Source organism: Dendrobates tinctorius, unplaced genomic scaffold (assembly GCF_039654945.1).
Source record: "Dendrobates tinctorius isolate UK_male_01 unplaced genomic scaffold, ASM3965494v1 ptg000192l, whole genome shotgun sequence".
NCBI classification, from domain to species: Eukaryota; Metazoa; Chordata; class Amphibia; order Anura; family Dendrobatidae; genus Dendrobates; species Dendrobates tinctorius.
The window spans coordinates 5,075,667-5,098,709 of NW_027361859.1; the positions used below are offsets into that span (position 1 = coordinate 5,075,667).

Below are 23,043 nucleotides of genomic sequence, written 5' to 3' on the forward strand. Positions count from 1 at the left end.
CCTCTGACTTTCAGGACAGTGGGCCTGCTATCGGAGTATACTGGTTCTACCAATGCCTGGTAATCTCTCCCTCTAAGACCTATAGCTGCCCGACACCAAACCAACATTTCACATCTGGGGGGTATTGCAATGGGGAAGGGATCACTCACTCTGACACTGCCAATTTCTCCACCAGAGAGTTCTACCTGTTGTCTTTGCATCAGGGCTCTGATCTCCTTCTGCAGGACTCGTTCACTGGAACCAGCAGTCTCAGCCACCTGTTGCAACAAGACAATAACCTTGGACAGACAGTTTTCAATTACATTTGTACCAAGAGTCATCATGGGATTACATGCACGTCGATCAATATAAACAACTATTAGACCTTGAGACTTTAGCTCTACCCGACCCACTTTAACAGTAATTTCTTTACATCCTATCTGCGGTAAAGACTGACCAATACTGGCAACTACTGTCAGTTCATCAGTTGGGCCACGGGTAACTTCTGAATCAGCCCAATACCTCTTGTACAGAATGTACGGCATAGTGGTCACCTTGGAGCCAGTGTCCAGCAAAGCGTTCATGGCGATGCCGTCAATCACAACAGGAAGGATCGGTCTCCCTCCCACATACTTGGCTCGCCAGTTCCTTGGGCCTTGTGGTCCTACTCCTGGGGGTTGGCCCTCTGCCTCAGGGGTTGCTCGTTTAAAGGGCAAAATCTTGCAAGATGACCGGCCTTGTAGCAGCGACGACATATGGGACGTCCGTCCTGGTCATAGCGATCGTTGTTCCTCCCTCGAAGTGGCGGGGCTCTCCTCCTCCAGAGCCACGGGACATCCTCTGGACTGGAAGCAAGCTAGATCTTTTCCTTGGAGGACACCTGCAGGAAATGCACGGTTTTGGTAAGTGCAGCCATCCCTTTGGTCAACTCCTGGACCAGAAGACGCAGCTCCTCAGTTGGATCTTTTTCCAGAGTCTGTGCATCAGCCTCTACAGGGATGGAAGGAAAAGATGTTGCTTCCTGATGGTAGGTGATCACTGGGTGCCTAGGGGGCGCTGGACAGCTGTCAGTTGATTCCTGCAGTACCCGAATAGCCCTGTCCTTAAAATCAGCAAAGTCCAGATCAGGGTTTTGCAGGGTTATGATACGCAAGTGTCCTCTGTGGGTACTGGATAGGAGTCCTTCAATGAACTGCTCCTTTAACAGCTTATCCTCCTCCTTCACACTGTCAGGATCAACTTGCTTAACTGCTCGCAGTGCCTCCTGCAGGTTGAGAGCATAGTCCCTTATACTGTCCTGCGCCTTCTGTTTACAGCCAAAGAACCTCATCTTGATTTCAGCTGCAGTGCGGGTGTCAAAGGTGCTTCTCAGCTTGGACAGGATCTTTGCAACAGTCTCTTTATCGGTGTCCTGCCAGGCTTTCACTTCTCTCTGCGCTGCACCCGTTAGCTGTCCAATCAGGATATTCACTTTCTGGTTCTCAGACAGAGGGTAGACTTTAAACAAACTGCGCAGTCTCTCTTTAAATTCACTCAGGGTATGCGACTCACCCGAGTACTGCGGTAGCCAGGCCGCTCCCGGTATGTAGGGCATAGACAGCGGCATTATGGGGACCGCTTCAGTGGGCACTTCTCCTTGTGGGGCAGCCGGGTTGGCACCGGCGTCAGCCGCTGCATCGCCATGTGGCGCGGACATTCTCTTCCTCCCCCCTAGTTAACGTTAGCCAGGGCCGGGGGTTGTGCGGGCTCACCGGCGACCGCTTCGCAGGCCTGACGCTCCAGGCTGTGGGCCTCAGCTCCTCCTCTTCTCGCGTGCTGTCCTCTCTTCCCGCGCGGCACTTCACTTCTTCGCGCTCTGTGGCAGGCTCCACCCACGAAGGCCTGCCCCTTCTTCTTCCCGCACACGCCAAACAGCGCGGCAATGGCGGTGATTGGTGCCAATTTCACACACAGTCTTTACACAAACACAGTCTATGGCACACAGAACCCGGGGGGTACCGGGCTCCGTAATCCTGTTCGTGATGCCAAATTGGGTCGCCCTCCCAGAGCTGTGGGGTACTCGGTACCGGGCTGGTATCAGCGGGATGTGTCACAGCAACAGTGACCCGGACCGTGGCCCTGGGCGCCCAAGCAATGGCAGAGATGTGAATGGTAGAATGTAGTTAGACGAATCGTTCGTGACGCCACCTGTGGTGCTCGGCAAGGGAGTTGTTAAGCCGACGCTGCATGCAGATCCGCTGGGACTGATGGTATGGTGCCGCAAAGATGTTAAAGCTCCCCACAGGTGAAGCTATAGTCCCAAGGCAGTGTAGATGTGGTTGGCACGGGGATGTAGCAGTGCCAGAAAGGTGGGAAGCAGACAAGACACAGCAGGGTGCAATTTCTGTACCTTTACAGTCTCCTTACTAGTGCTTTTAAGTGTGAAGATCTCTTAGTACTGAGTTACACTGAAGTTCCTCCAGACAGATGTTCTCAAGAACCTCACTTGCACGGCAGACAGCTGTAGCCTATCTCGGGGACTCCTCTCTCCTGAGTCCCAGCTCACTATCCAAGCTGCTGTTGTGCCCTCAAGTCTTAGATGGGAGTATTATTATTATTATTATTATTTATTGTTATAGCGCCATTTATTCCATGGCGCTTTACATGTGAGGGGGGTATACATAAAAACAAGTACAATAATCTTAAACAATACAAGTCATAACTGGTACAGGAGGAGAGAGGACCCTGCCCGCGAGGGCTCACAATCTTCAAGGGATGGGTGATAATACAGTAGGCGAGGGTAGAGCTGGTCGTGCAGCGGTTTGGTCGATCGGTGGTTACTGCAGGTTATAGGCTTGTCGGAAGAGGTGGGTCTTCAGGCTCTTTTAGAAGGTTTCGATGGTAGGTGAGATGGTAGGTGAGTAGGGTATTTACAGCCTCCTACTCCTCTGGTGTCTGTTGCAGGACCGTTAGTATCCGTACAACCGTGGAGACCAGGCTCCAGATCATGCGCTCTCTCCAGAGATGAGCTCGTCCTCTGCGCTCTATCTCAGTGCTCCTTCCACACATCTGCACACTTCACCCTCCGCAGACTAACTCACCAATCCTTCCTCTTGGCCCTCAGAGAGCACTCCTTCCCTTAATCCCGGTTCAGAGTTCCCCCTGCTGGCCTGGAGTGGAACTGTGTTGCATGCATAGATTGACTGCGAGAGAGACCCATCATTGCCTCCAAGCCTGGCATTACCCTCCCCTGGAGGAAGGCAAAGCCACTGTGGTGACCATACTCCTGGGGGCGCCACATACACCTCATACACACATGGCTCCGCTCCGTACACCTCGTACACACACGGCTCTGCTCCGTACACCTCGTACACACGCGGCTCCGCTCCGTACACCTCGTACACACACGGCTCTGCTCTCTACACCTCATACACACATGGCTCCGCTCCGTACACCTCGTACACACACAGCTCTGCTCTGTACACCTCATACACACACGGCTCTGCTCCGTACACCTCGTACACACGCGGCTCCGCTCCGTACATCTCGTACACACACGGCTCCTCTCCGTACACCTCGTACACACACGGCTCTGCTCCGTACATCTCGCACACACACGGCTCCACTCCGTACACCTCGTACACACACGCCTCTGCTACATCCCCCCTGTAAACCCCTCCTGACCCCACACAGAAACTTCCCCACATCCAGCACCATGACAACCAGCACAGCAGAGTCCTGCATACACTGAGGCCCTGATCATGTGACCCCTGACTCCTCCCCTCCTGTGACCTCATCCCAGGTCCTGTGCGCACAGAGCAGCCGTATATGTGGAGTGCGGTTCTGCGGGTGGAGGTAGGTGCTGGGGCCCCGTTATTCCCTCTCAGGATTAGCCGCTGGTCACACTCGGCCATTTTTCCTCCCCATATAATAAATGCTCTTTACCATCTCTGTGCTGTTCCGTTCTCCATGTTTCCCCCTGAATACACACGTTCTCCCCCGTTGCTGGTCGCTGGGGTCTGACCTGTGACTTATATGACTACATGGAGGCCAATATTGCTGTAATTGTTAAGAACGTTCGCTCCTTAGTAACTTTCCCACACAAGGTCTCCTCGTCTCTCCCCGTTCAGATGTTCGGCACATGGAGAGGCCATTAGTGATAGGCACCGTCCATAGTAAAGGTCACCGTGACGTGGTTGGATGGATTTTTACTCCTTCATCAAAAATTCTAGCAGTACTTTATGTTTTTACCATTTACAGTAATATTGGAGTTCATGTATTAATCGCTGTGTGCTGACACAACGCGTATGTATATGTTCTGATAGCAATGATAAGTCTCCGAGTACAGATAATGTAGTGGCTGTTACCTGCAGTCCCATCTAACATTATAGATAGTGTAGTAGATTTTTTCTGCAGTCCTATGTAACACCACAGATAGCACAATGATAACTATGATTACAGATAATGTAGTGGCTGTTACCTGCAGTCCTATGTAATACCACAGATATTGTAGATGTCATCTTCAGTCCTATGTAACACCACAGGTAACACAGTGATACCTCTTAGAGTACAGATAATGTAGTGAGGGCCCTGAATGTGGGAATAGTATTGATAGGTCGGTATAGTGAGACACTTCCTAGCTGGGGCACAGTACAGGGGTAAGTCTCTGGCTTGGGCACTATTCATTGTCTATGGGACTGCAGGAATTTTATGAGCACTATAGTCTGCTTTCTCTGACAGTCCCATGCACAGTGAATGATGAGGAGAATGAGCCTGTGCACCTTCGCTTAATTTAGTATAGAGTGCTGAAAGTCTTGTTTCCACAGGCTTCACTCTCAGGATTCCGGGGGGCCATCAAAGTAAGTCACTATGCAATGGATAGGGGATACATTGCTATAATTAAAATGACCCTTTCTTGGGGTTTTCTAGTTATGGTAAACCTACACCCCAGTCTCAGGTCTTTCTCAGGCTATAACAGGTTTTCCTCGAGGATTGCCCTGTATTTAGCTCCATCCATTTTCCCATGAACTCTGACCAGCTTCCCTGCCCCTGCTGAAGAGAAGCCTCTCCACAGCATGATGCTTAGTGTGACGGTGGGGATGGTGTTTTCAGGATGAGGTGCATTGTAAGGATGTGTTTCCACGGTAAGTAAACACTGCGGGTTTGATGCTGCATCCATATGTTACAGCATAGTGGAGGGGACTTCAAGAAATCCCATCTCCACTATGCGTTCAGAGACGCAGGCAGCAGACCTGCGTAACTGGACTTGCGGCACCTCTTTCTAGACCGCAACTTGTCTATTTGCAATGCGGCGGCGCTCCGTTACGCCGCATAAATTTCCCATAGACTATCATTAGATGTGGTAAAACCGCATCTAATGATTAGTCACATGCGTAATAACTGTGAAAACGCAGTTTATTACGCATGTCTACTAATTTACATAAGGTCTTACCTGTCCCACCGTCAGAAGTCCGCATCCACTGCAGTTCTCGCAATAACTTAGCTTACCACGAGAACTGCCGTGCACGTGACCAGGGGTTATCTCACGTCACCCTAGGCTAGTTCTCCTGGTCAGCTGACCTCGAGAAATAGAGTGTAGGTGATCGCCAGAGATCTTCGGTCGTCATCTACTACAAGCTCTGCTATGTCTGGATGTCAGGCATCCAGATCTAGCAGTGCTGGGACTCATCGTGGGACACTCATTATTAACCCTTTCGCGCCAGAGCCTGTTTTTGCCTTCGTGACCGGGACAATTTTTTCACTTCTGACCAGTGTCACTTTATGAGGTCATAACTCTAGAATGCTTCAATGGATCCTGGTGATTCTGACATTGTTTTCTCGTGATATATTGTACTTCATGACAGTGGTAAAATTTCTTTGCTATGATTTGTGTTTATTTGTTAAAAATATGCAAATTTGGTGAAAATTTTGAAAATTTTGCAATTTTTAATTTTTATGCCCTTAAATCAGAGAGTTATATCGCACAAAATAGTTAATAATAATATGTCCCACATGTCTACTTTACATCTGCACAATTTTGGAAACAAAATTTTTTTTTGTTAGGAAGTTATAAGAGTTAAAAGTTGACCAGCGATTTCTCATTTTTACAACAAAATTTGAAAAACCATTTTTTTTTAGGGACCACCTCACATTTGAAGTGAGTTTGGGGGGTCAATATGACAGAAAATACCCAAAAGTGACACTATTCTAAAAACTGCACCCCTCAAGGTACTCAAAACCACATTCAAGAAGTTTACTAACCCTTCAGGTGCGTCACAGGAATTAATGGAATGTGGAGGGAAAAATAAACATTTCCTTTTCTTTCAAAAAATTTTCCTTGAGACTTTTTTTTTTTTTACTTTCGCAAGGGTAACAGAAGAAAATAGTTTATACATTTTGCTTTTCAATTTCTCCTGAGCATGCCGATACCCCATATGTGAGAGAATAATACTGTTTGGGCACAAGGCAGAGATTGAAAGGGAAGGAGCGCCATTTGTCTTTTGAATGCAAAATTGGCTGGAATCGATTGCGAACGCCATGTTGCATTTGGAGAGCCCCTGACGTGCCTAAACAGTGCAAACCCCAACAAGTGACCCCATTTTGGAAACTAGACCCCTTAGGGAACTTATCTAGATGTGTATTCAGCACCTTGAACCCACAGGTGCTTCACAGAAGTTTATAACATAGAGCCATGGAAATAAAAAAAGCAACATTTTTCACAAATAAATTGTTTTAGCTTCATATTTTGCATTTTCATAAGGGTAACAGGAGAAATTGCTCCATACAATTTGTTGAGCAATTTCTCCTGAGCACGCCGATACCCCATATGTGGAAGAATAACACTGTTTGGGCGCACGGCAGGGCTTGAAAGGGAAGGAGCACCATTTGACTTTTGGAATGCAAAATTGGCTGGAATCGATAGCGGACACCATGTTGCATTTGGAGAGCCCCTGACATGCCTAAACAGTGGAAGCCCCCAACAAATGACCCCATTTTGGAAACTAGACCCCTTAGGAAACTTATCTAGATGTGTATTGAGCACCTTGAACCCACAGGTGCTTCACAGAAGTTTATAACATAGAGCCGTGGAAATAAAAAAGCAACATTTTTCACAAATAAATTGTTTTAGCTTCATATTTTGCATTTTCATAAGGGTAACAGGAGAAATTGCTCCATACAATTTGTTGAGCAATTTCTCCTGAGCACGCCGATACCCCATATGTGGGAGAATAACACTGTTTGGGCGCACGGCAGGGCTTGAAAGGGAAGGAGCACCATTTGACTTTTGGAATGCAAACTTGGCTGGAATCGATAGTGGACACCATGTTGCGTTTGGAGAGCCCCTGACATGCCTAAACAGTGGAAGCCCCTAACAAGTGACCCCATTTTGGAAACTAGACCCCTTAGGGAACTTATCTAGATGTGTATTCAGCACCTTGAACCCACAGGTGCTTCACAGAAGTTTATAACATAGAGCCGTGGAAATAAAAAAAAGCAACATTTTTCACAAATTGTTTTAGCTTCACATTTTGCATTTTCATAAGGGTAACAGGAGAAATTGCTCAATACAATTTCTTGAGCAATTTCTCCTGAGCACGCCGATACCCCATATGTGGGAGAATACTACTGTTTGGGTGCATGGCAGAGCCTGGAAGGGGAGGAGTGCCATATTGCAGAGCAGATTTTGCTGGAATTGTTTGTGGGTGACATGTCACATTGTCAGAGCCCTTGACGTGCCTAAACAGTGGAAACCCCCAATAAGTGACCCCATTTTGGAACCTAGACCCCCATGGAACTTATCTAGATGTGTAGTGGGCATTTTGAACGCCCAAGTGCTACACAGAAGTTAATAATGTAGAGCCGTGAAAATAAAAAAAATCATATTTTTTCCACAAAAAATGATCTTTTCGCCCTCAATTTTTTTTTCCAAAGGGTAACCGGAGAAATTGGACCCCTACAGTTGTTGTACAATTTGTCATGAGTATGCTGACACCCCATATGTGGGGATAAACCACTGTTTGTGCGCATGGCAGAGCTCGGAAGGGAAGGAGCGCCATATTGGAGTTCAGATTTTGCTGGAATGTTTTGAGGGTGTCATTGTCACATTGTCAGAGTCCCTGAGGTGCCAGGACAGCATAAACCCCCAAAAGTGACTGCATTGAATGTCAAAAAAGTTTAAAAACGTGGTTCTGTATGGAAGATTTTAAAGCAGTCATGGAGGCATAAGGCTGGCAATGATGGGCATTGTGGGCAATAATAGCGGGTATCATGCCTCATTCCTCTCTTGGAACATGCACGACATCTTCTCTGGGGGTTCTTTCTTGTTTCAGTTGCTGGAATGAGTGCAACAAAATGTCGCTCAGTGAGTCTTCTAACATCTTCAGATTCTAAAGGATTGGCGGGGACACAATTTTAAAAAACAAGATGTTCAATGTCCTTTTCCTGATAATCAAGGAAAGTATCTGTATTTCCAGCTTTTCTGTACAACACAAAGGAATTATATGTGGCCACCTGAAACAAATAAATGACTAACTTCTTATACCAGGTATATGATTTTCTTGATACCTGGTATGGCTGTAGAACCTGATCTGCAAGGTCCACACCCCCCATATATTTGTTGTAGTCAATGACAGACACAGGTTTTGGAGTAGTGGATCCCTGATGGTATGCCTTTGTGGCATCTGTGTGGATCGAGCTCAGGATAAAAATATCTTTTTTATCCTTATACTAAAGGGCAAGCAGCTCTCCATTGCGTAAAGCCCCTGACTGCCCCTTTCGGAACTTTTAGTTGACCAACGATTGTGGAAACCCCTGACGGTTTTTGCGAATAGTCCCACAACCCCTATATTATGGTCAACCAGACTTTTAAATAGGGGTAGGCTGGTGTAGTAGTTGTCAACATACAGATTATAGCCTTTTTGTAAAAATGGAGTTATCGGCTCCCAAACAATTTTTCCAGATGTCCCCAGATAAGTAGGGCATCCTGGTGGGTTTAGTTGGCTATCTTTCCCCTCATAAATGTGAAAAGCAGATGTGTATTCGGTTGAACTCTTGCACATTTTATAGAGCTTTATTCCGAACCTTGCTCTCTTAGAAGGAATAAATTGCTTGAGGTGCAGTCTTCCTTTGAATTTTACAAGGGACTCATCAATGGAAATGTTTTCTGTTGGGGTGTAGAGCCTCAAGAACTTTTCTGTTAAGTCTTTGATGATGGGTGTGATTTTGAATAGTCTGTCATGTTCTGAGGCATCTCTGGGCAGGGATAGACTATTGTCGTTAAAATGCCAAAACCTCATGGGCATTTCATAACGGGTCCTAGGAAGAACGGCAGAAAACATAGGGGTGGCTTGAACAGGGTGGTTGGACCAATAGGACCGAATGCTCGTTTTTTTACAAGCCCCATAGCGAATGTAAGTCCTAAAAATGTTTTCATTTCTAGGACATTAGTTGGTGTCCATTAATTTGACCTAGCATAATAGGATCGTGGATTCTGGCTGATGAATTGGGACGCATATAAATTTGTTTGTAGGACAATATGCTCTAGCAAGCTATCTGTCATAAACAAATAAAAAAAATTAATTGGTCCAAAATTTTCCACCTCCACATTTATACCAGGAATGGCATTAAAGTTAGGGATGAATGGAGTAGCCGAATCCGAATCCTCCCAGCTGGGAAATGCTACATCAAGAGGCAAAGCCCCTTGGACACTGGTGTGCGCCAATTCACGAGCACTAGGGACAGCGCTAGTACTGGGCATTGTTCCCTGAGTTGGAGACGTTTCTCCACAAGCGCTATTTGTCCTTCTTGTTGTACTGGTCCTTGTGTGTGAAGATGGACCAGAATCACTGCTCATTTCTGAGCTATCACTGTCGCTGCTACTAAAGCTCACGAAATCCACATCGCCTTCTGACACTGCACTTTCTTCACTGTCAGAACATAAAGGTGCATAAGCTTCCTCTGTACTATAATACGGATGGGCCATTTTATTACTTTTTATTTTTTTTTTCCAGAAATAGAAAACTCTGACGTGACGTGACTGACGTGACGTGACTGACTGATGTGACGTGACTGACTGACATGATGTGACTGACGTGACTGACTGATGTGACGTGACTGACTGACGTGATGTGACTGACTGACGTAACCCTAACTTTAGCCTAACAGTAACCCTAACTGTTACTAGCCCTAACCTGCCTTTTCTGTGTTTTTAACTGTTTTTTTAACTTTATAGCACAATTGCTGCCTGGCACAGCTGTTGCCAGCAGCACTTGTAACACTGCTTCTCCTGAAATCTCTCACTGACAGGAGATCTGAGGAGAAACAGCATTTTCATAAGGCAGATCGCTGGGAAAGTTTGTTGCTACAACAAACTTTTCCCAGCGAGCTCCCTCATTGGCTGCTGTGATCTGACGTCATCAGGACCTGAACCAATCAGGTCTCGATGAGGTCGGGGGTCACAGCATGCATTGTGCGCCGGGATCCCTGCATTATAAGGTACGTGGGGGTCCCGGGGGGGGCACAAAACCACCGACAGTAGATAAATGTCGGCACTGCACAAAGCCCTGCAAGCGCCGACGTTTATCTACCGTTGGTGGTCGGGAAGCGGTTAAGGACTACATCGGAACAGGAAGTATTTGTGTTTATTTATTGTTTTTTTTATCAGGAGATCGAGGGCTTCACATGGATTAGGAGTATAATAAAATGGGAAAACTGTGGTGTTTTATTTCATTAAAATACTTTATTCTTACTGTGTGTGCGTTTATTTAACCCTTTACAAACTATAGGATTAGTAATGGATAGGTGTCTTATTGACACCTCTCCATTACTAAGCCGGGCTTAATATCACCTTACAATACAAAGGTGACATTAACCCCTTTATTACCCTATATGCCACTGCTACACAGCAGTGGGAAGAGAGAGACTAAGTCCCGGATTTGGCACATCTTAGGGATGCGCCATTTCTGGGGCAACTGTGAGCTGGTGTTTGTAGCCGGGGGGGAGGGGGTGCAATGTCCATGGTCCCTTTCTAGGCTATGAATATCAGCCCCCAGCTGTCTGCATAGCCTTTCTGTCTATTAATTATAGGGGGACCCCACATCTTTTTTTTGGGGTGTCCTCCTATTTTAATAGCCAGTAAAGGCTAAGTGTACCATTGCGGACTGATATTCATAGCCTGGGAACATCCATGGTTATTAACCCCTTCCCAGACTATAAACATCGGCTCCCAGTCGCTGGCTTTCCTTCTCTGGCGCAGAAAATTGCACGGGAGTCCACACCATTTTTACAAAAAAGTAAACAGATATTGCATTTAAGGCCAGGATTACACTTGCAAGAAACTCGCACAAGTCTCGCACCTCAATACCTGGCACTGCCATCGGCACTCGGACCGTAGCGTTAAGCTGCATAGAAATACATGCAGCCACACACTCTGGTCCCGAGTGCCCGCGGCAGTGCCAGGTACTGAGGGGCGAGACTCGTGCGAGTTTCTTGCAAGTGTGATCCTGGCCTAACACAGATTTCGTTTGTGTGTCTTTATTTAATGCCAGGATCACACATGTGAGAAACTCGGACAATTCTTGCATCTTAATACCTGGCACTGCCGCCGACACTCGGGAGCGGAGAGTGCGGCCGCATAGAAATACATAAGGACCTTGAATGTTCTTTTATTAATACTCTTATTCATTTCTACAAAGAATATTGCGACTTATCGTGGCTGCCTTCCATGGACTTTCCATGCTCACATATATCACCATACCTCTAGGTATTAGTTATTCTCGTATATTTCCTTTGGTCTGGTAATTTCTCCAAAATTTATTTCATTTTTTTTCCTGTATGCAACTAAACATGTTACAAGTAACTATGTTACATTATCAACATTTTAGACACTTCTGCCATATATGAAGTGTGAACCTTGTGTTAACTGGTGTTTCTCGTTTTTTGTCATATATTTCTACATTTATGATGAGTATCGTCTTCCATTAGCCCTTGTAATATTGATTCTGAAACACAGTGGTTTTTGTTGTGAGTTCATTTTCTGGTCTACCAGTCAGGCTCCCTCTGGTGGTAACAGGAGGTAGTGAGGCTGATTTAATCAGTAGAGATCTGCCACCTGATAATGAGGATGACGATTGGACCTCAGGAATCTCAGATTGGATTTAAGACAGCCGACGCCCTACTCTGGTGCTGGTGATTCCTTCTGCTTGTCAGGTCTTGGTTCTCAGCTCTGTTCCAGTCAGCTCAAGCTAAGTTTTTCTGCTAATGTTCACTCTTGATTTTGTTGTTCTATTCATTTTTTTGTGTGGTCAGCCAGCCGCGGCTTGGGCTGTGCTGAATTTCCACTCTTATTTATCTGTGTTTGCCAATTTGCTTTTTGTCCCTTATTAGATTGGCCTCTTTTTTGCTCTGTCTCGGAATATTTCAGAGTGCTGATATAGTGGGAGAAGTCTAGTGACTTCAGGGTTAATTTTGCTATCAGAAGTGTTGGACTTTATTTTTGTAGGGTTTTTTGCAGATTGCAGACAGTGTCTTTCCTTTCCTCTCCTTTCTAGTTAGTGTGGGCCCCATCGTTTGCTCAGCCTATTTTCCTACCTATTTGCTTGTGTTTTCATCTTGTTTCACCGTCAATACATGTGGGGGGCTGTCTATTCCTTTGGGGTCTGCTCTGGGACAGTTAGTTTTCCCTTTTCTTCCTTTAGGCTTATTTAGTCCTCCGGCCATGACGAGGCGTCTAGGTTCATCATAGGCATGCTCCACGGCTGCTGCTAGTTGAGTGTTAGGATCAGGGATCTGCAATCTGCATAGTTACCAACCTCTCTGGTTTTTGTGGGCTTAGCATGTTTAGGTTTTTTCCTCCTCGGTGACCCATTCATAACAGGTTTTTATGTTTTTAATTGAATTTTTGTTTTTCTGTCTTTTGTTCCCAGTCTGATGAAGGTCTGAGTTGTAGACCGAAACGTCATATAGTTTTGGGAGAATCTGTTGTACAAATAAATTTCTTCTGCATATACTTCTTTTGAGTGCCGGAATTTCTTATACTATACGTTTTGAGGAGTGGTATCCTTTTCCGTGCACCTCGAAGACGGAGTGATGTGTACTCTATTACTATTCCAGACTGACATCTGAGTGCAGTCCAGTGTTTCAAATTCACCCATAGACTTGTATGGGTGTGCGTTATTCTGTTAACGGATGCACTTGCGGCATGCTGTGATTGTTTTCTTATGTCAAATCGTCATGAGAAAAAAAAATTCCAGATCTGCATTGTCCCATATCAGTCGGCCGTGTTATACTCTCATGTGGGCGATCCCTAATAGTTGCTTGTGGACAGATTCTCCCTCATGAGTTGTGGATCTCTGTAGTTCCTCCTCCAGAGTGACCATGGTCCTCTTAGCTGCTTCTCTAATTAGTGTTCTACTTGCTTGGGATGTATGTCAGTTTAGGTGGATGGCCATGTCTTGGTAGTTGTCATGAACGAATGTGCTCGGGATAACGTACATGCTCTGGTGTTATCCGAGTATCTTGGGCATGCCTGGATAATATGTTCGAGTCCCTGCGACTGCATGTTTTGCCGCTGTCAGATAGCTGAAACACATGCAGGGATTGCCTAACAGCCACAAAACAAGCAGCCACAGGGACTTGAACATATTGTCCTATTGTCCGAGCATGTGCAAGATACGCGGATAACACTTGAGCATTCTCAGATAACAGGTTATCCGCGCACGTTCGCTCATCACTACTTGGTAGGTGTGCAGTTGTGCCATACTCCTTCCAGTTTTAGATGATGGATTTAACAGTGCTGCGTGAGATGTTCAGAGCTTGGGCTATTTTTTTTTATAACCTAACCCTACTTTACTCTTCTGCAACTTTATCCCTTACCTGTCCGGTGTGGTCCATGGTTTTTATGATACTCTTTGATTCAAAATGTTCTCAAACAGACCTCTGAGGTCTTCACAAAACAAATGTAGATGTACCGAGTAGAAGTTACACACAGATGGACTCAATTTACTTGATTCTGTAACTTCTGGAGGCAATTGGTCACTCAGGATTTTATTTAGCAGTATCAGACTACAAGGGGCTGAATACAAATGCATGTCACAATTGTTACATTTATATTGTTAAAATAATAATAATAATATAATAATAATAATAATAATAATAATAATAAAACATGTATCATTTCCGTTACACTTCACAAATACTTGCTACTTTGTATTGGGGGATCACATAAAATCCATTTAAGTTTGTGGGTGTAACATAATAATAATAAATTTTATTTCTATAGTGCCGACATATTCTGCAGCACTGTACATTTCAGAGGGGACTTGTACAGACGATAGACATTACAGCATAACAATAATCACATAGATTATAACAAATACCAAGAGGAATGAGGGAAAAAATTTTGTCAGCTCACCAAACCGTAGCAAATGCGGAGTCTGGAGGAATGCAATCAATGCTGGGCAGTGCAGGGAACTTGGATTCTGGAAAATCTTGTAGGCACAATACTCAGGAGGTGTTCCAGCAACTTCGACCAAAGGATGGTTAAAATCAAAAGACTTTATTCCAAAAAAAATGATTAAAAACAGAATAGAAGCATAAAAAACATATGGTTCACCATTGTGACAGACGCTTACGCGTTTCGGACTGGAGGGTCCTTACTCATAGCTTGGAATGAGGGCCCTGCTCGCAAGCTTACAGTCTATGAGGGGAAAAAAAAAACATGAAACATGAAAAACTATGAACAAATATGAAAAATGTCAAGGGGTATGAATTCTTTTTCGAGACCCTGTATGTAGGGCTGCCTTATACAGTGTGTCCGTAAAGTCATGGTGCACTTTTGACCAGTCACAGGAAAGCAACAAAAGATGATAGAAATGTGAAATCTGCTCCAAATAAAAGGAAAACCCTCCCAGTGTCTATAGGATGATGTGGCAGCGTGTGCACATGTGCAGATGATGGTGTAACACCGAAATCAGGGGATCACAGACGTTATTCACTCTGTTACACCAGACGTCCTTACACGTGTGTGGCGAGAACTTGACTATCGTTGGGATGTGTGTAGGGCAACAAATGGAGCCCACATCGAGCTGCTCTGAATAGGTATGAAACTGAGAGAGTTGTTCTTTTATTTGGAGCAGATTTCACATTTCTATCGTCTTTTGTTGCTTTCCAGTGACTGTCAAAAATGCACCATGACTTTAAGGACACACTGTACATTGCCAAGGGGATAAAAACACAGAGGTGCATTAGGCGGTTTCCCAAGCAATTCCCAGCAAGCAGTCTGTAAAGAAAGACTATCACACAGATGCCATCTATTTGCTGACCACATTTTTTTTCTCCAATCCATTCATTTGAATGACTGAATTTGGTCTCCAGACTGGCCCAGAGTAGAACATTTCTTACTTTTTATGTGAACAGGCATAACTAAATTGCTCTGGGTCTCAGGGTAACTTTTGGGCCTGGGCGCCATACATGTCAGCATCATTTATGCTGCCAGTGATTGGATATAAAGCTTCTAGTAATTGTGTTATTACACAGGATTCTTTTTGATGTTACTTATCAGCTCGTCTCCTTCCCATTCAGGTGTCTACAATATCTTATCATCTCAGTGGAGATCGTCTATGTAAGAGAATTTTCCTGATTGACTCATCAAGGATGGATATGGGCAGAGACAAGATGGCAGAGAGGATATTACACCTCACCCTAGAGATCCTCTTCCGGCTTACTGGAGAGGTGAGAGATTCTGATGACATCACATTACATCATTCTTATCTATGGGAATAACAGATGGACAAAACTGGAGAGGTGAGGACTCTGGAAATGTCTGTAGTGAGATTTATTAATGTGTCTCTCCATAACCAGGATTACACAGTAGTGAAGAAGACCTCTAGTGAGCGCTGTCAGGACCCTGTGTCTGAGGGATGGGGAAGACCCCTGAGCCCAATAACAGGGCCTCCACCTCACCCCCTGATACATGAGGACATCAATGACCAGAAGATCTTAGAACTCACCTACAAGATGATTGAGCTGCTGACTGGAGAGGTGACACTGCTGGGAATGCTGGGGCATTATAAAGTAACACTATGAAGGGATCGGGGGATGACGGTATCATTGTATGTGTCAGGTTCCTATAAGATGTCAGGATGTCACCATTTATTTCTCCATGGAGGAGTGGGAGTATTTAGAAAGACACAAAGATCTGTACAAAGACATCATAATAGAGGTTCCCCAGCCCCTCACTTCACCAGGTAATATACAGGGACAGAATTAATTATTTACATACAGATAATTATAGACCGTGGGTATTTAGTCTTGTCTGTTTCCTCCAGTTATATCCAATAAGAGGACAACACCAGAGAGATGTCCCCGTCCTCTTCTTCCACAGGACTGTGAACAAGAAGATCCCAATGTTCTTCAGGATCATCAGGTAGATGGAGAGAAGGTGTCATGAGACCTCCCCTATGATGTGTAGATGGCTGTGAAGGTCTTGTGTTCAGTCTTGTTTTATCCACCAGTATTATATGTTTTATACTTGTGTAATGAGAACGGTGGAGATGGCAGGATTAGAGCTGATCGTAGATGTGACTTCTCCATCTGTCTGTGACTTTTACAATATTTGTTTCAGGGTGAAGATCTGACCCATATTAATATTACAGAGACATATGTGAGGTTTGATGAGGAGTGTAGAGAGGAGATTCTTTCAGACGAAAGGACAAGTGAGTAGTGGCCTCTATATTTTACTTATTCAATGATTGGAATGAATATATATTTGATTCTCTTGAACTCACACTATGTTCTGTACTGCTATGTATGCCAAATGACACGCAATGCATAATTTTAGCTATGAGAAATTAATTTTGGGGGAATCTGTTTAATGTCTTGCTAAATTTGTATTCTGAACAGGGTAGGTATCCCTTCCAAGAGAAGGACATTGGGGCTGTGAAAAAGCAATGACTTGGGCATTACGGAGTTCACACGCTTTTCGTCGGTTTGGTTTGATCCGAGACTGGGGGAGTTAATAAGTCTGAGGGGATTTGCTCAATGGAGAAGGGTCGGGATATGGTTTGTGTCACAGCTGTTGGTTGACGGCATGCTTAAGACTTTTGACGAGATCAGGAGGGAGTTCCCTCTGAGTCCATCCCTCTTTTTTCAATATCTGCAGCTGCGGCATGCAGTTGATCGACAGCTTAAAACATCAAGAATAGTGGTGCAATCAGATGTGATGGTGAATCTTATAGAGTCACTGAGGGGCACTAGGGGTTTCATCTCACTCGTATATAGGGTTTTTTTGGATTCATTCCTAGTAAGGGACCCGGCTAAGTCCAGAGAAAAATGGGAAGAGGATGTGGGACCAATCTCAGTGGGAGAGCATATTACAATTCATCCCCAAGGTCTCACAACTCTACCTAATACATAGGGTATACAGGACCCCCGTCTGGATGAAGAGGGCGGGCCTGAGGGGGATTCCTGCTGCCCGCGTTGCTCTGAGGATGGGGCAGATCTCCTACATATGATGTGGTCCTGCCCTGCCCTACAGAACTTTTGGGTACAAACACTTAATTTGACTCAGGAGGTAATGGAAGTGGATCTTATAAGGAGCCCGCTGACGTGTGTATTGAGATGCATGGAGGATATTGCAGTTGATGAGTGGGGGAAGCTGACCATAGCCAGAATCCTATATGCTGCCAGAAAGCTCATTGCGGCCCACTGGTTAGATGACAAACCGCCAGTTAGACAAGAACTGATTAATAAGGTTAGCTTTATTGTTTTGATGGAACAGAACATATATGCGAAAAGAGGTCAATACATGCAGTTTGAGAATGTGTGGGGTGGCTGGATGGAGCACCCAGGCCTGGCTTCGGAGGCTCTTATGAGAGAAAGAATGCGTCTACCTACGCGCCCTTGACTCTCTGTGTTGGTACTTTAAACAGGGATCTTAAGTGGCTGTCTGGAAAAAAGATTCAAAATGTGTCATGGTGTGTGATAAGTGCAATGATTTAAAGGGATGGGGTTAGGGTGGATGGGGAGAGGGTTGGGGATTTAGGATGTAAGTACAGTTATATCACCTGTCAGGTTGAACATGGCTTATATTATATGCTAAAGTTAAATGTATTGTCAAAGTTTCATGCTGACAATTTTTAAATAAAAATCATATGACTTAAAAAAAAAAAAAAAGCAATGACTTCTTTCAACCGTTCAAAAATTATGCCTTTTGGAGAGTTTTTTTCTTAGATCTGCCTTGCGCAGGTGTATTGTAAGGGTTCCAATGGATTGTGATGAATAAGAAAATGCTCACACAAGAATTGAATTTACTAAACTCATTTAATTAATAAGTGATAAGATCAAATAATAAACAGTATAAAACTATAAATACATATGCATTAATCAGAAACAAGTATTATTCATACGTTACATTATTCAGATAGACGTCGACCAGTCATCCTCCAGGAGCCAAAAGGGAGAGTACATGTGTCCTGGTTCTTTTAAATGTCCAGCTAAAAGGTCTGTCCAGCCCCACCATGTGGGGAATGATGTCACAAGTCTATTGTCTATTGGCTATAAACACATCCCCTCAATACCTGTTTTAACCAGTATATAATACAGGAAGCTGGAGGAGGGGGCCTCATGTGTGCCACATGGCAGAAATGCAGCAAGCTGGAGGAGGGGCTTCAAAGCACATGATAACATCCATGGGGAAAGTTAACACACCCAATCTAATTAGGGTAGTTGCCTTGAATATCAATGGTCCTTTGTTGATGGATAAACAAATGACCAGTAGTTTACATTCCATTATCTTAAGTAAGTTTCAGTGACCTTTTGCTTACCTCATCTCAGTGTATATTACATTAAACTGATTGAAACCATATAAAAATAACTCATAGTATACATTCCACCCCTTGGTTTCAATCACTTTAATTAATTAACCTGCCACTAAACTATACCATTTATCATTATTTGCATTGCTCCTATATATATTTATTTATTTGCTATCAATAGAAAACCGTTTTGGTAAAAAACTACATCCTGGGCTTAAAACGGAAAAAATCAAAACAAAAACAACATTGGACCAGCGGGTGCTGAAATATCAAATGTCTGTAGAAATCTTCTTTCTTCGGATCTTCTTGACCGCAATTTTTAAATGGGTCTCTGTTGCAGGGAAGCACGGGGAGTATTATGCCCTCATCACTTTGGGGTGACTTCACTACTTTCCCTGTTAGCAAAATAACAGACTCTAAAGAGCAATCTGTCCCTGCCCTTCATGACATTAACCCCTCGGTGCAGGTGTCCAATGACTGAGCATAAGAGTCCTTTCATCTTCTATTGCTGCAGCTGTTCAGGGCCTCACTTTATATTCCATTTGCATCAGCTGGCAGTCATGAGGATTCACCCTGGTGACGGTTGAGCATCATCTGGGCTCAGTCTCAGCGCTCAATTGGACATCTTCAGTCTACACACAAGACACCGCCTGCACTAAGGGAAAGTGAAATTCACAATCATACTTGAAAGTTCCAAAGTCTTGGCAGAGCTAACTCAGTCCAAAACAACAGTCCAAAATAGAATAACTTGTTTACTATAACTCAGTCCTGGTGGCTTGTTTTCCACCCCTTGATCAAATGAATCTAACAAAATTACTGTAGGTTTGTTGGTCCAAAATTAATTGTGCCCAGAATGACCTTTGAAATTTTCTACTGTAGCAAATATTTCTACTCTAGATAATAACTACTACATAAAATATATCATATGTGTATGGACTTATACACTGAAATAAATCATAATATCAAAATATCTGATACCAGTTATCAAACACATCAAATTCATGTCACTCACATTTGCATAACAACGATGATCATAATTACCAGTACAATCATGTTCATGGAGATCACAAAATAATGTTACTACTAATCAGAATCAGTACAATTACATGTTAGGGAAAACAGAACCCAAACCAATTTGCTATTAACCCAATTCTAGCAAATTATTATTTTTACATCATAATATATACATTACATCAACACACTAGCTTCACCTAATGCATTCATTCAGTAAGCAGGAGAGATTCTCATTTGCATATAGACAAGCACACACTTTGGGTAACCAGCTTATAATAGGTGGATGGACTCCTTTTTCACTACTGAATTAACTATTTTACTGTGCACTGTATTTACATGTTAATTAAATGGCCAAGGTTTCTTCTTTTACTCGTGCAAACAAAAGGTTAATTACACCCCCCACCCCCCAATCCAACATGTAGTGGACTGAAAAATAAACAAAAAAAAAACAATTCCTTTAAAAACCAAGAATGCTGGGGGCGTGGCCTGGACCTCATGTAGGGAGGACGTGGAGTGAGAGAGCTCCTGCCCGGATCCGACAATAAATCCTGATTACCGGCACTGCTGACGAGTCCCACTGACCTGGAGGGCTGCAATATCTCCCTGGGCGTTTAGACAGCGGAGGATCCTTGGGCCATGTCGAACCGCAGCAGTAAAAAAGATAAGGAGACGCCGGGGCGCGCCTCTGCTACATCCAGGATGGCGCCAGCAAACAACAAGTCGGCCGGTAGTGGAGCGATGGGATATGCACGATATGCAAGGGTGCCTCCTGCTGCTGCTCGATCGCCCACTGCACAGACTGAGGCAGACGCTGGATGCAGCGTGGAGCTGGAGGATCATCTCTCCAGGGAGGGAACAGTGAGTAAACTGGGCCCCCCTTCAGCCCGACACGTGCAGACACAGGGGCCTGTGCTGGAGGAGGAAGAAGTGGGGGATGGGGAGCAGCCGGAGTCTGTGACTGCTGAGCCCACGCTGGGAGAAATCCTCGCAGCAATTAACTCCTGCAATACCACACTGGCCACTCTAAGTAATCAAATGGAGATTGTCACCAAGGACATGGCCTGTATTAAACAAGAGCTGCGGGGGGTGACTGCCAGGGTGGGGGAACTGGAGGAGCGTGTTGGTGCGACGGAGGATAAATTGCCACCAATAACACGGGAGCTGGGAAAAGCCACGCAAAATATTACAATACTGCTGAACAAGGTGGATGATTTAGAGAACCGCTCCCGTAGAAGTAATCTGCGACTGGTGGGGGTTCCGGAGAGGACGGAGGGGACTGACTCACTTGGCTTTTTTCAAAAATGGCTAATGGACACCTTTGGTAAAGATGTTTTGTCCCCATTCTTTACTATTGAGAGAGCACACAGGGTCCCTACGCGTGCCCCCCCGCCGGGAGCACCCCCGCGTCCCATCTTGCTCAAGCTCCTACACTTTAAAGATAGAGATGCTATCCTGCGCAGATCCAGAGACATTAAGGAACTTGCTATTAATGGGAGGAAAGTCTCCATTTTCCCTGATTTTTCCCTGGAGGTGCAGCATAAAACGGCGCAATTTATTGAGATTAAAAAACGCCTACGTGACTTACAGGTGACATATTCCATGATGTACCCTGCTAGACTGCGGATTGATGTGAATGGAGAAACGCACTTTTTTGATACGGCGGGAATGGCGCTGTCCTGGCTGGATATTAATGAGAGGTCCATGAGGAGGAAGAATACTTGAAGTTCTCCCTTTTTTCGCCACCAGGTGTTGTTACTCCTTTTTGTCTAGGACGCTATGCTGGTATAATTACTACTGTTCATTCCATTTCGGATTCAGGGCGGGAGCTGACCGGATTGCTGTGGACACTCGTTACAGTGACAAGCTGTGGACCCTTCTCCCTGCGTTGACTCTGGGCGAGTTTTCTAGCCCTGATTCTCTCTATTTGAGAGAAATGTGCAAGTTACACTTGTGTTTGGGGGTAGGGGCGCTGTGCACTGGTGTGCAGTGCTCCCTCTCCCTCCTTTGTTTTTTTCGTTTGTTGTTGTATTCCCTAATTGTTCTGTGGGATGTGATGTGCGTCAGCCGTGTCGCCCAATTCATTGTACTGAGGGATGGTGGAGATTGCCTCTCTCCCTCGGGAGTGGAGTATGTTCCGATTTCTCATTTTTTAGTCTGCTCTTATGGCGATATCACTTAATATTGTAGCGTGGAATGTTAGGGGGCTCGGGGATGCAAATAAGAGATGTGCTATATTTACTAATATGCAGAAATTTCTCCCGGCTATCCTGTGTATGTCTGAGACCCACATGGTGAAAGATAATATTCATTGGCTAAGAAAGGGATGGGTTTCACATGAATATCATTCCACGTACTCGACCCATGCGCGGGGTGTCAGTGTGCTGGTGCACAGGTCCATCCCCTTCTCATGTACTAAATCAGTGGTTGACCCTGGGGGTAGATTTGTATGTTTGCTTTGCACGTTATACGGTATACAATTTATTTTGGTTGCCATATACATCCCCCCGCCCTATTCAGTCGAACCAGTAAAAAGAATCTTGTCTATTTTGGGTTCCTTTCCCCCTGCGCCGACTCTTCTAATAGGAGATTTTAATACATATTTGCATCCCTATTTGGATAAGTTGCATTCGGGAAACATATCAGAAGATGCAGCCTCAACCTCATTTGCTAGAAAGTTAGTGGAGCTGGGTATGGTAGATCTTTGGCGTGTCCAAAACCCCACAGCCAGACAGTTTTCCTGCTACTCTAGCTCCCACCACGCTATGTCACGGATAGACCTGGCCATTGGGAATACACTCATGACCCCATATGTACGAGGGGTGGCCTACCTGCCTAGAAGTGTATATGATCACTCGCCGCTACATGTCACACTTTCATGGGGACACCCCCTCACCCTATCTAGACCTATCTGGAAGCTTAATCCCTTCTGGATCCAGCTTATAGGGGGATCTTTGCATGATGCCATTCTAGAATATTTTCAACTTAATGAGTACTCTGCATCATCACACATAGTCTGGGATTCCATGAAAGCCTATGTCAGGGGCTTATATATTAGAGAAATATGCACACGGAAAAGCCAAAATAGACGCTACACCCAGAGTCTGATCCAGGAGGTGTCTGTTGCGGAGGCTGCGGTGATACTCAACCCGACAGAGGAAACTAAAAACGCTTTGGAGAAGGCACAGGGGTCGCTCAGGGAAAACCTCATGTCGGCGGCAGCAAATAAACATTATTTCCTCAAACAAAAATATTTTATAGA

The 23,043-nt window shown here is 44.7% G+C and overlaps 1 protein-coding gene across 1 annotated transcript in view; it reads left to right on the top strand.

The window, feature by feature from the left end:
• Positions 1 to 3,721: 3,721 nt before the first annotated feature.
• The window catches only part of LOC141055828 (uncharacterized), a 143,695-nt gene continuing 124,373 nt past the window's right edge, over positions 3,722 to 23,043 (top strand). Inside the window, exons 1-6 of the mRNA XM_073552546.1 lie at positions 3,722 to 3,813; positions 15,538 to 15,687; positions 15,817 to 15,996; positions 16,079 to 16,202; positions 16,284 to 16,381; positions 16,580 to 16,670. Of these exons, the coding sequence (XP_073408647.1) occupies positions 3,787 to 3,813; positions 15,538 to 15,687; positions 15,817 to 15,996; positions 16,079 to 16,202; positions 16,284 to 16,381; positions 16,580 to 16,670 (670 nt within the window). The 5' untranslated portion in view covers positions 3,722 to 3,786. The remainder of the gene's footprint in view (positions 3,814 to 15,537; positions 15,688 to 15,816; positions 15,997 to 16,078; positions 16,203 to 16,283; positions 16,382 to 16,579; positions 16,671 to 23,043) is intronic.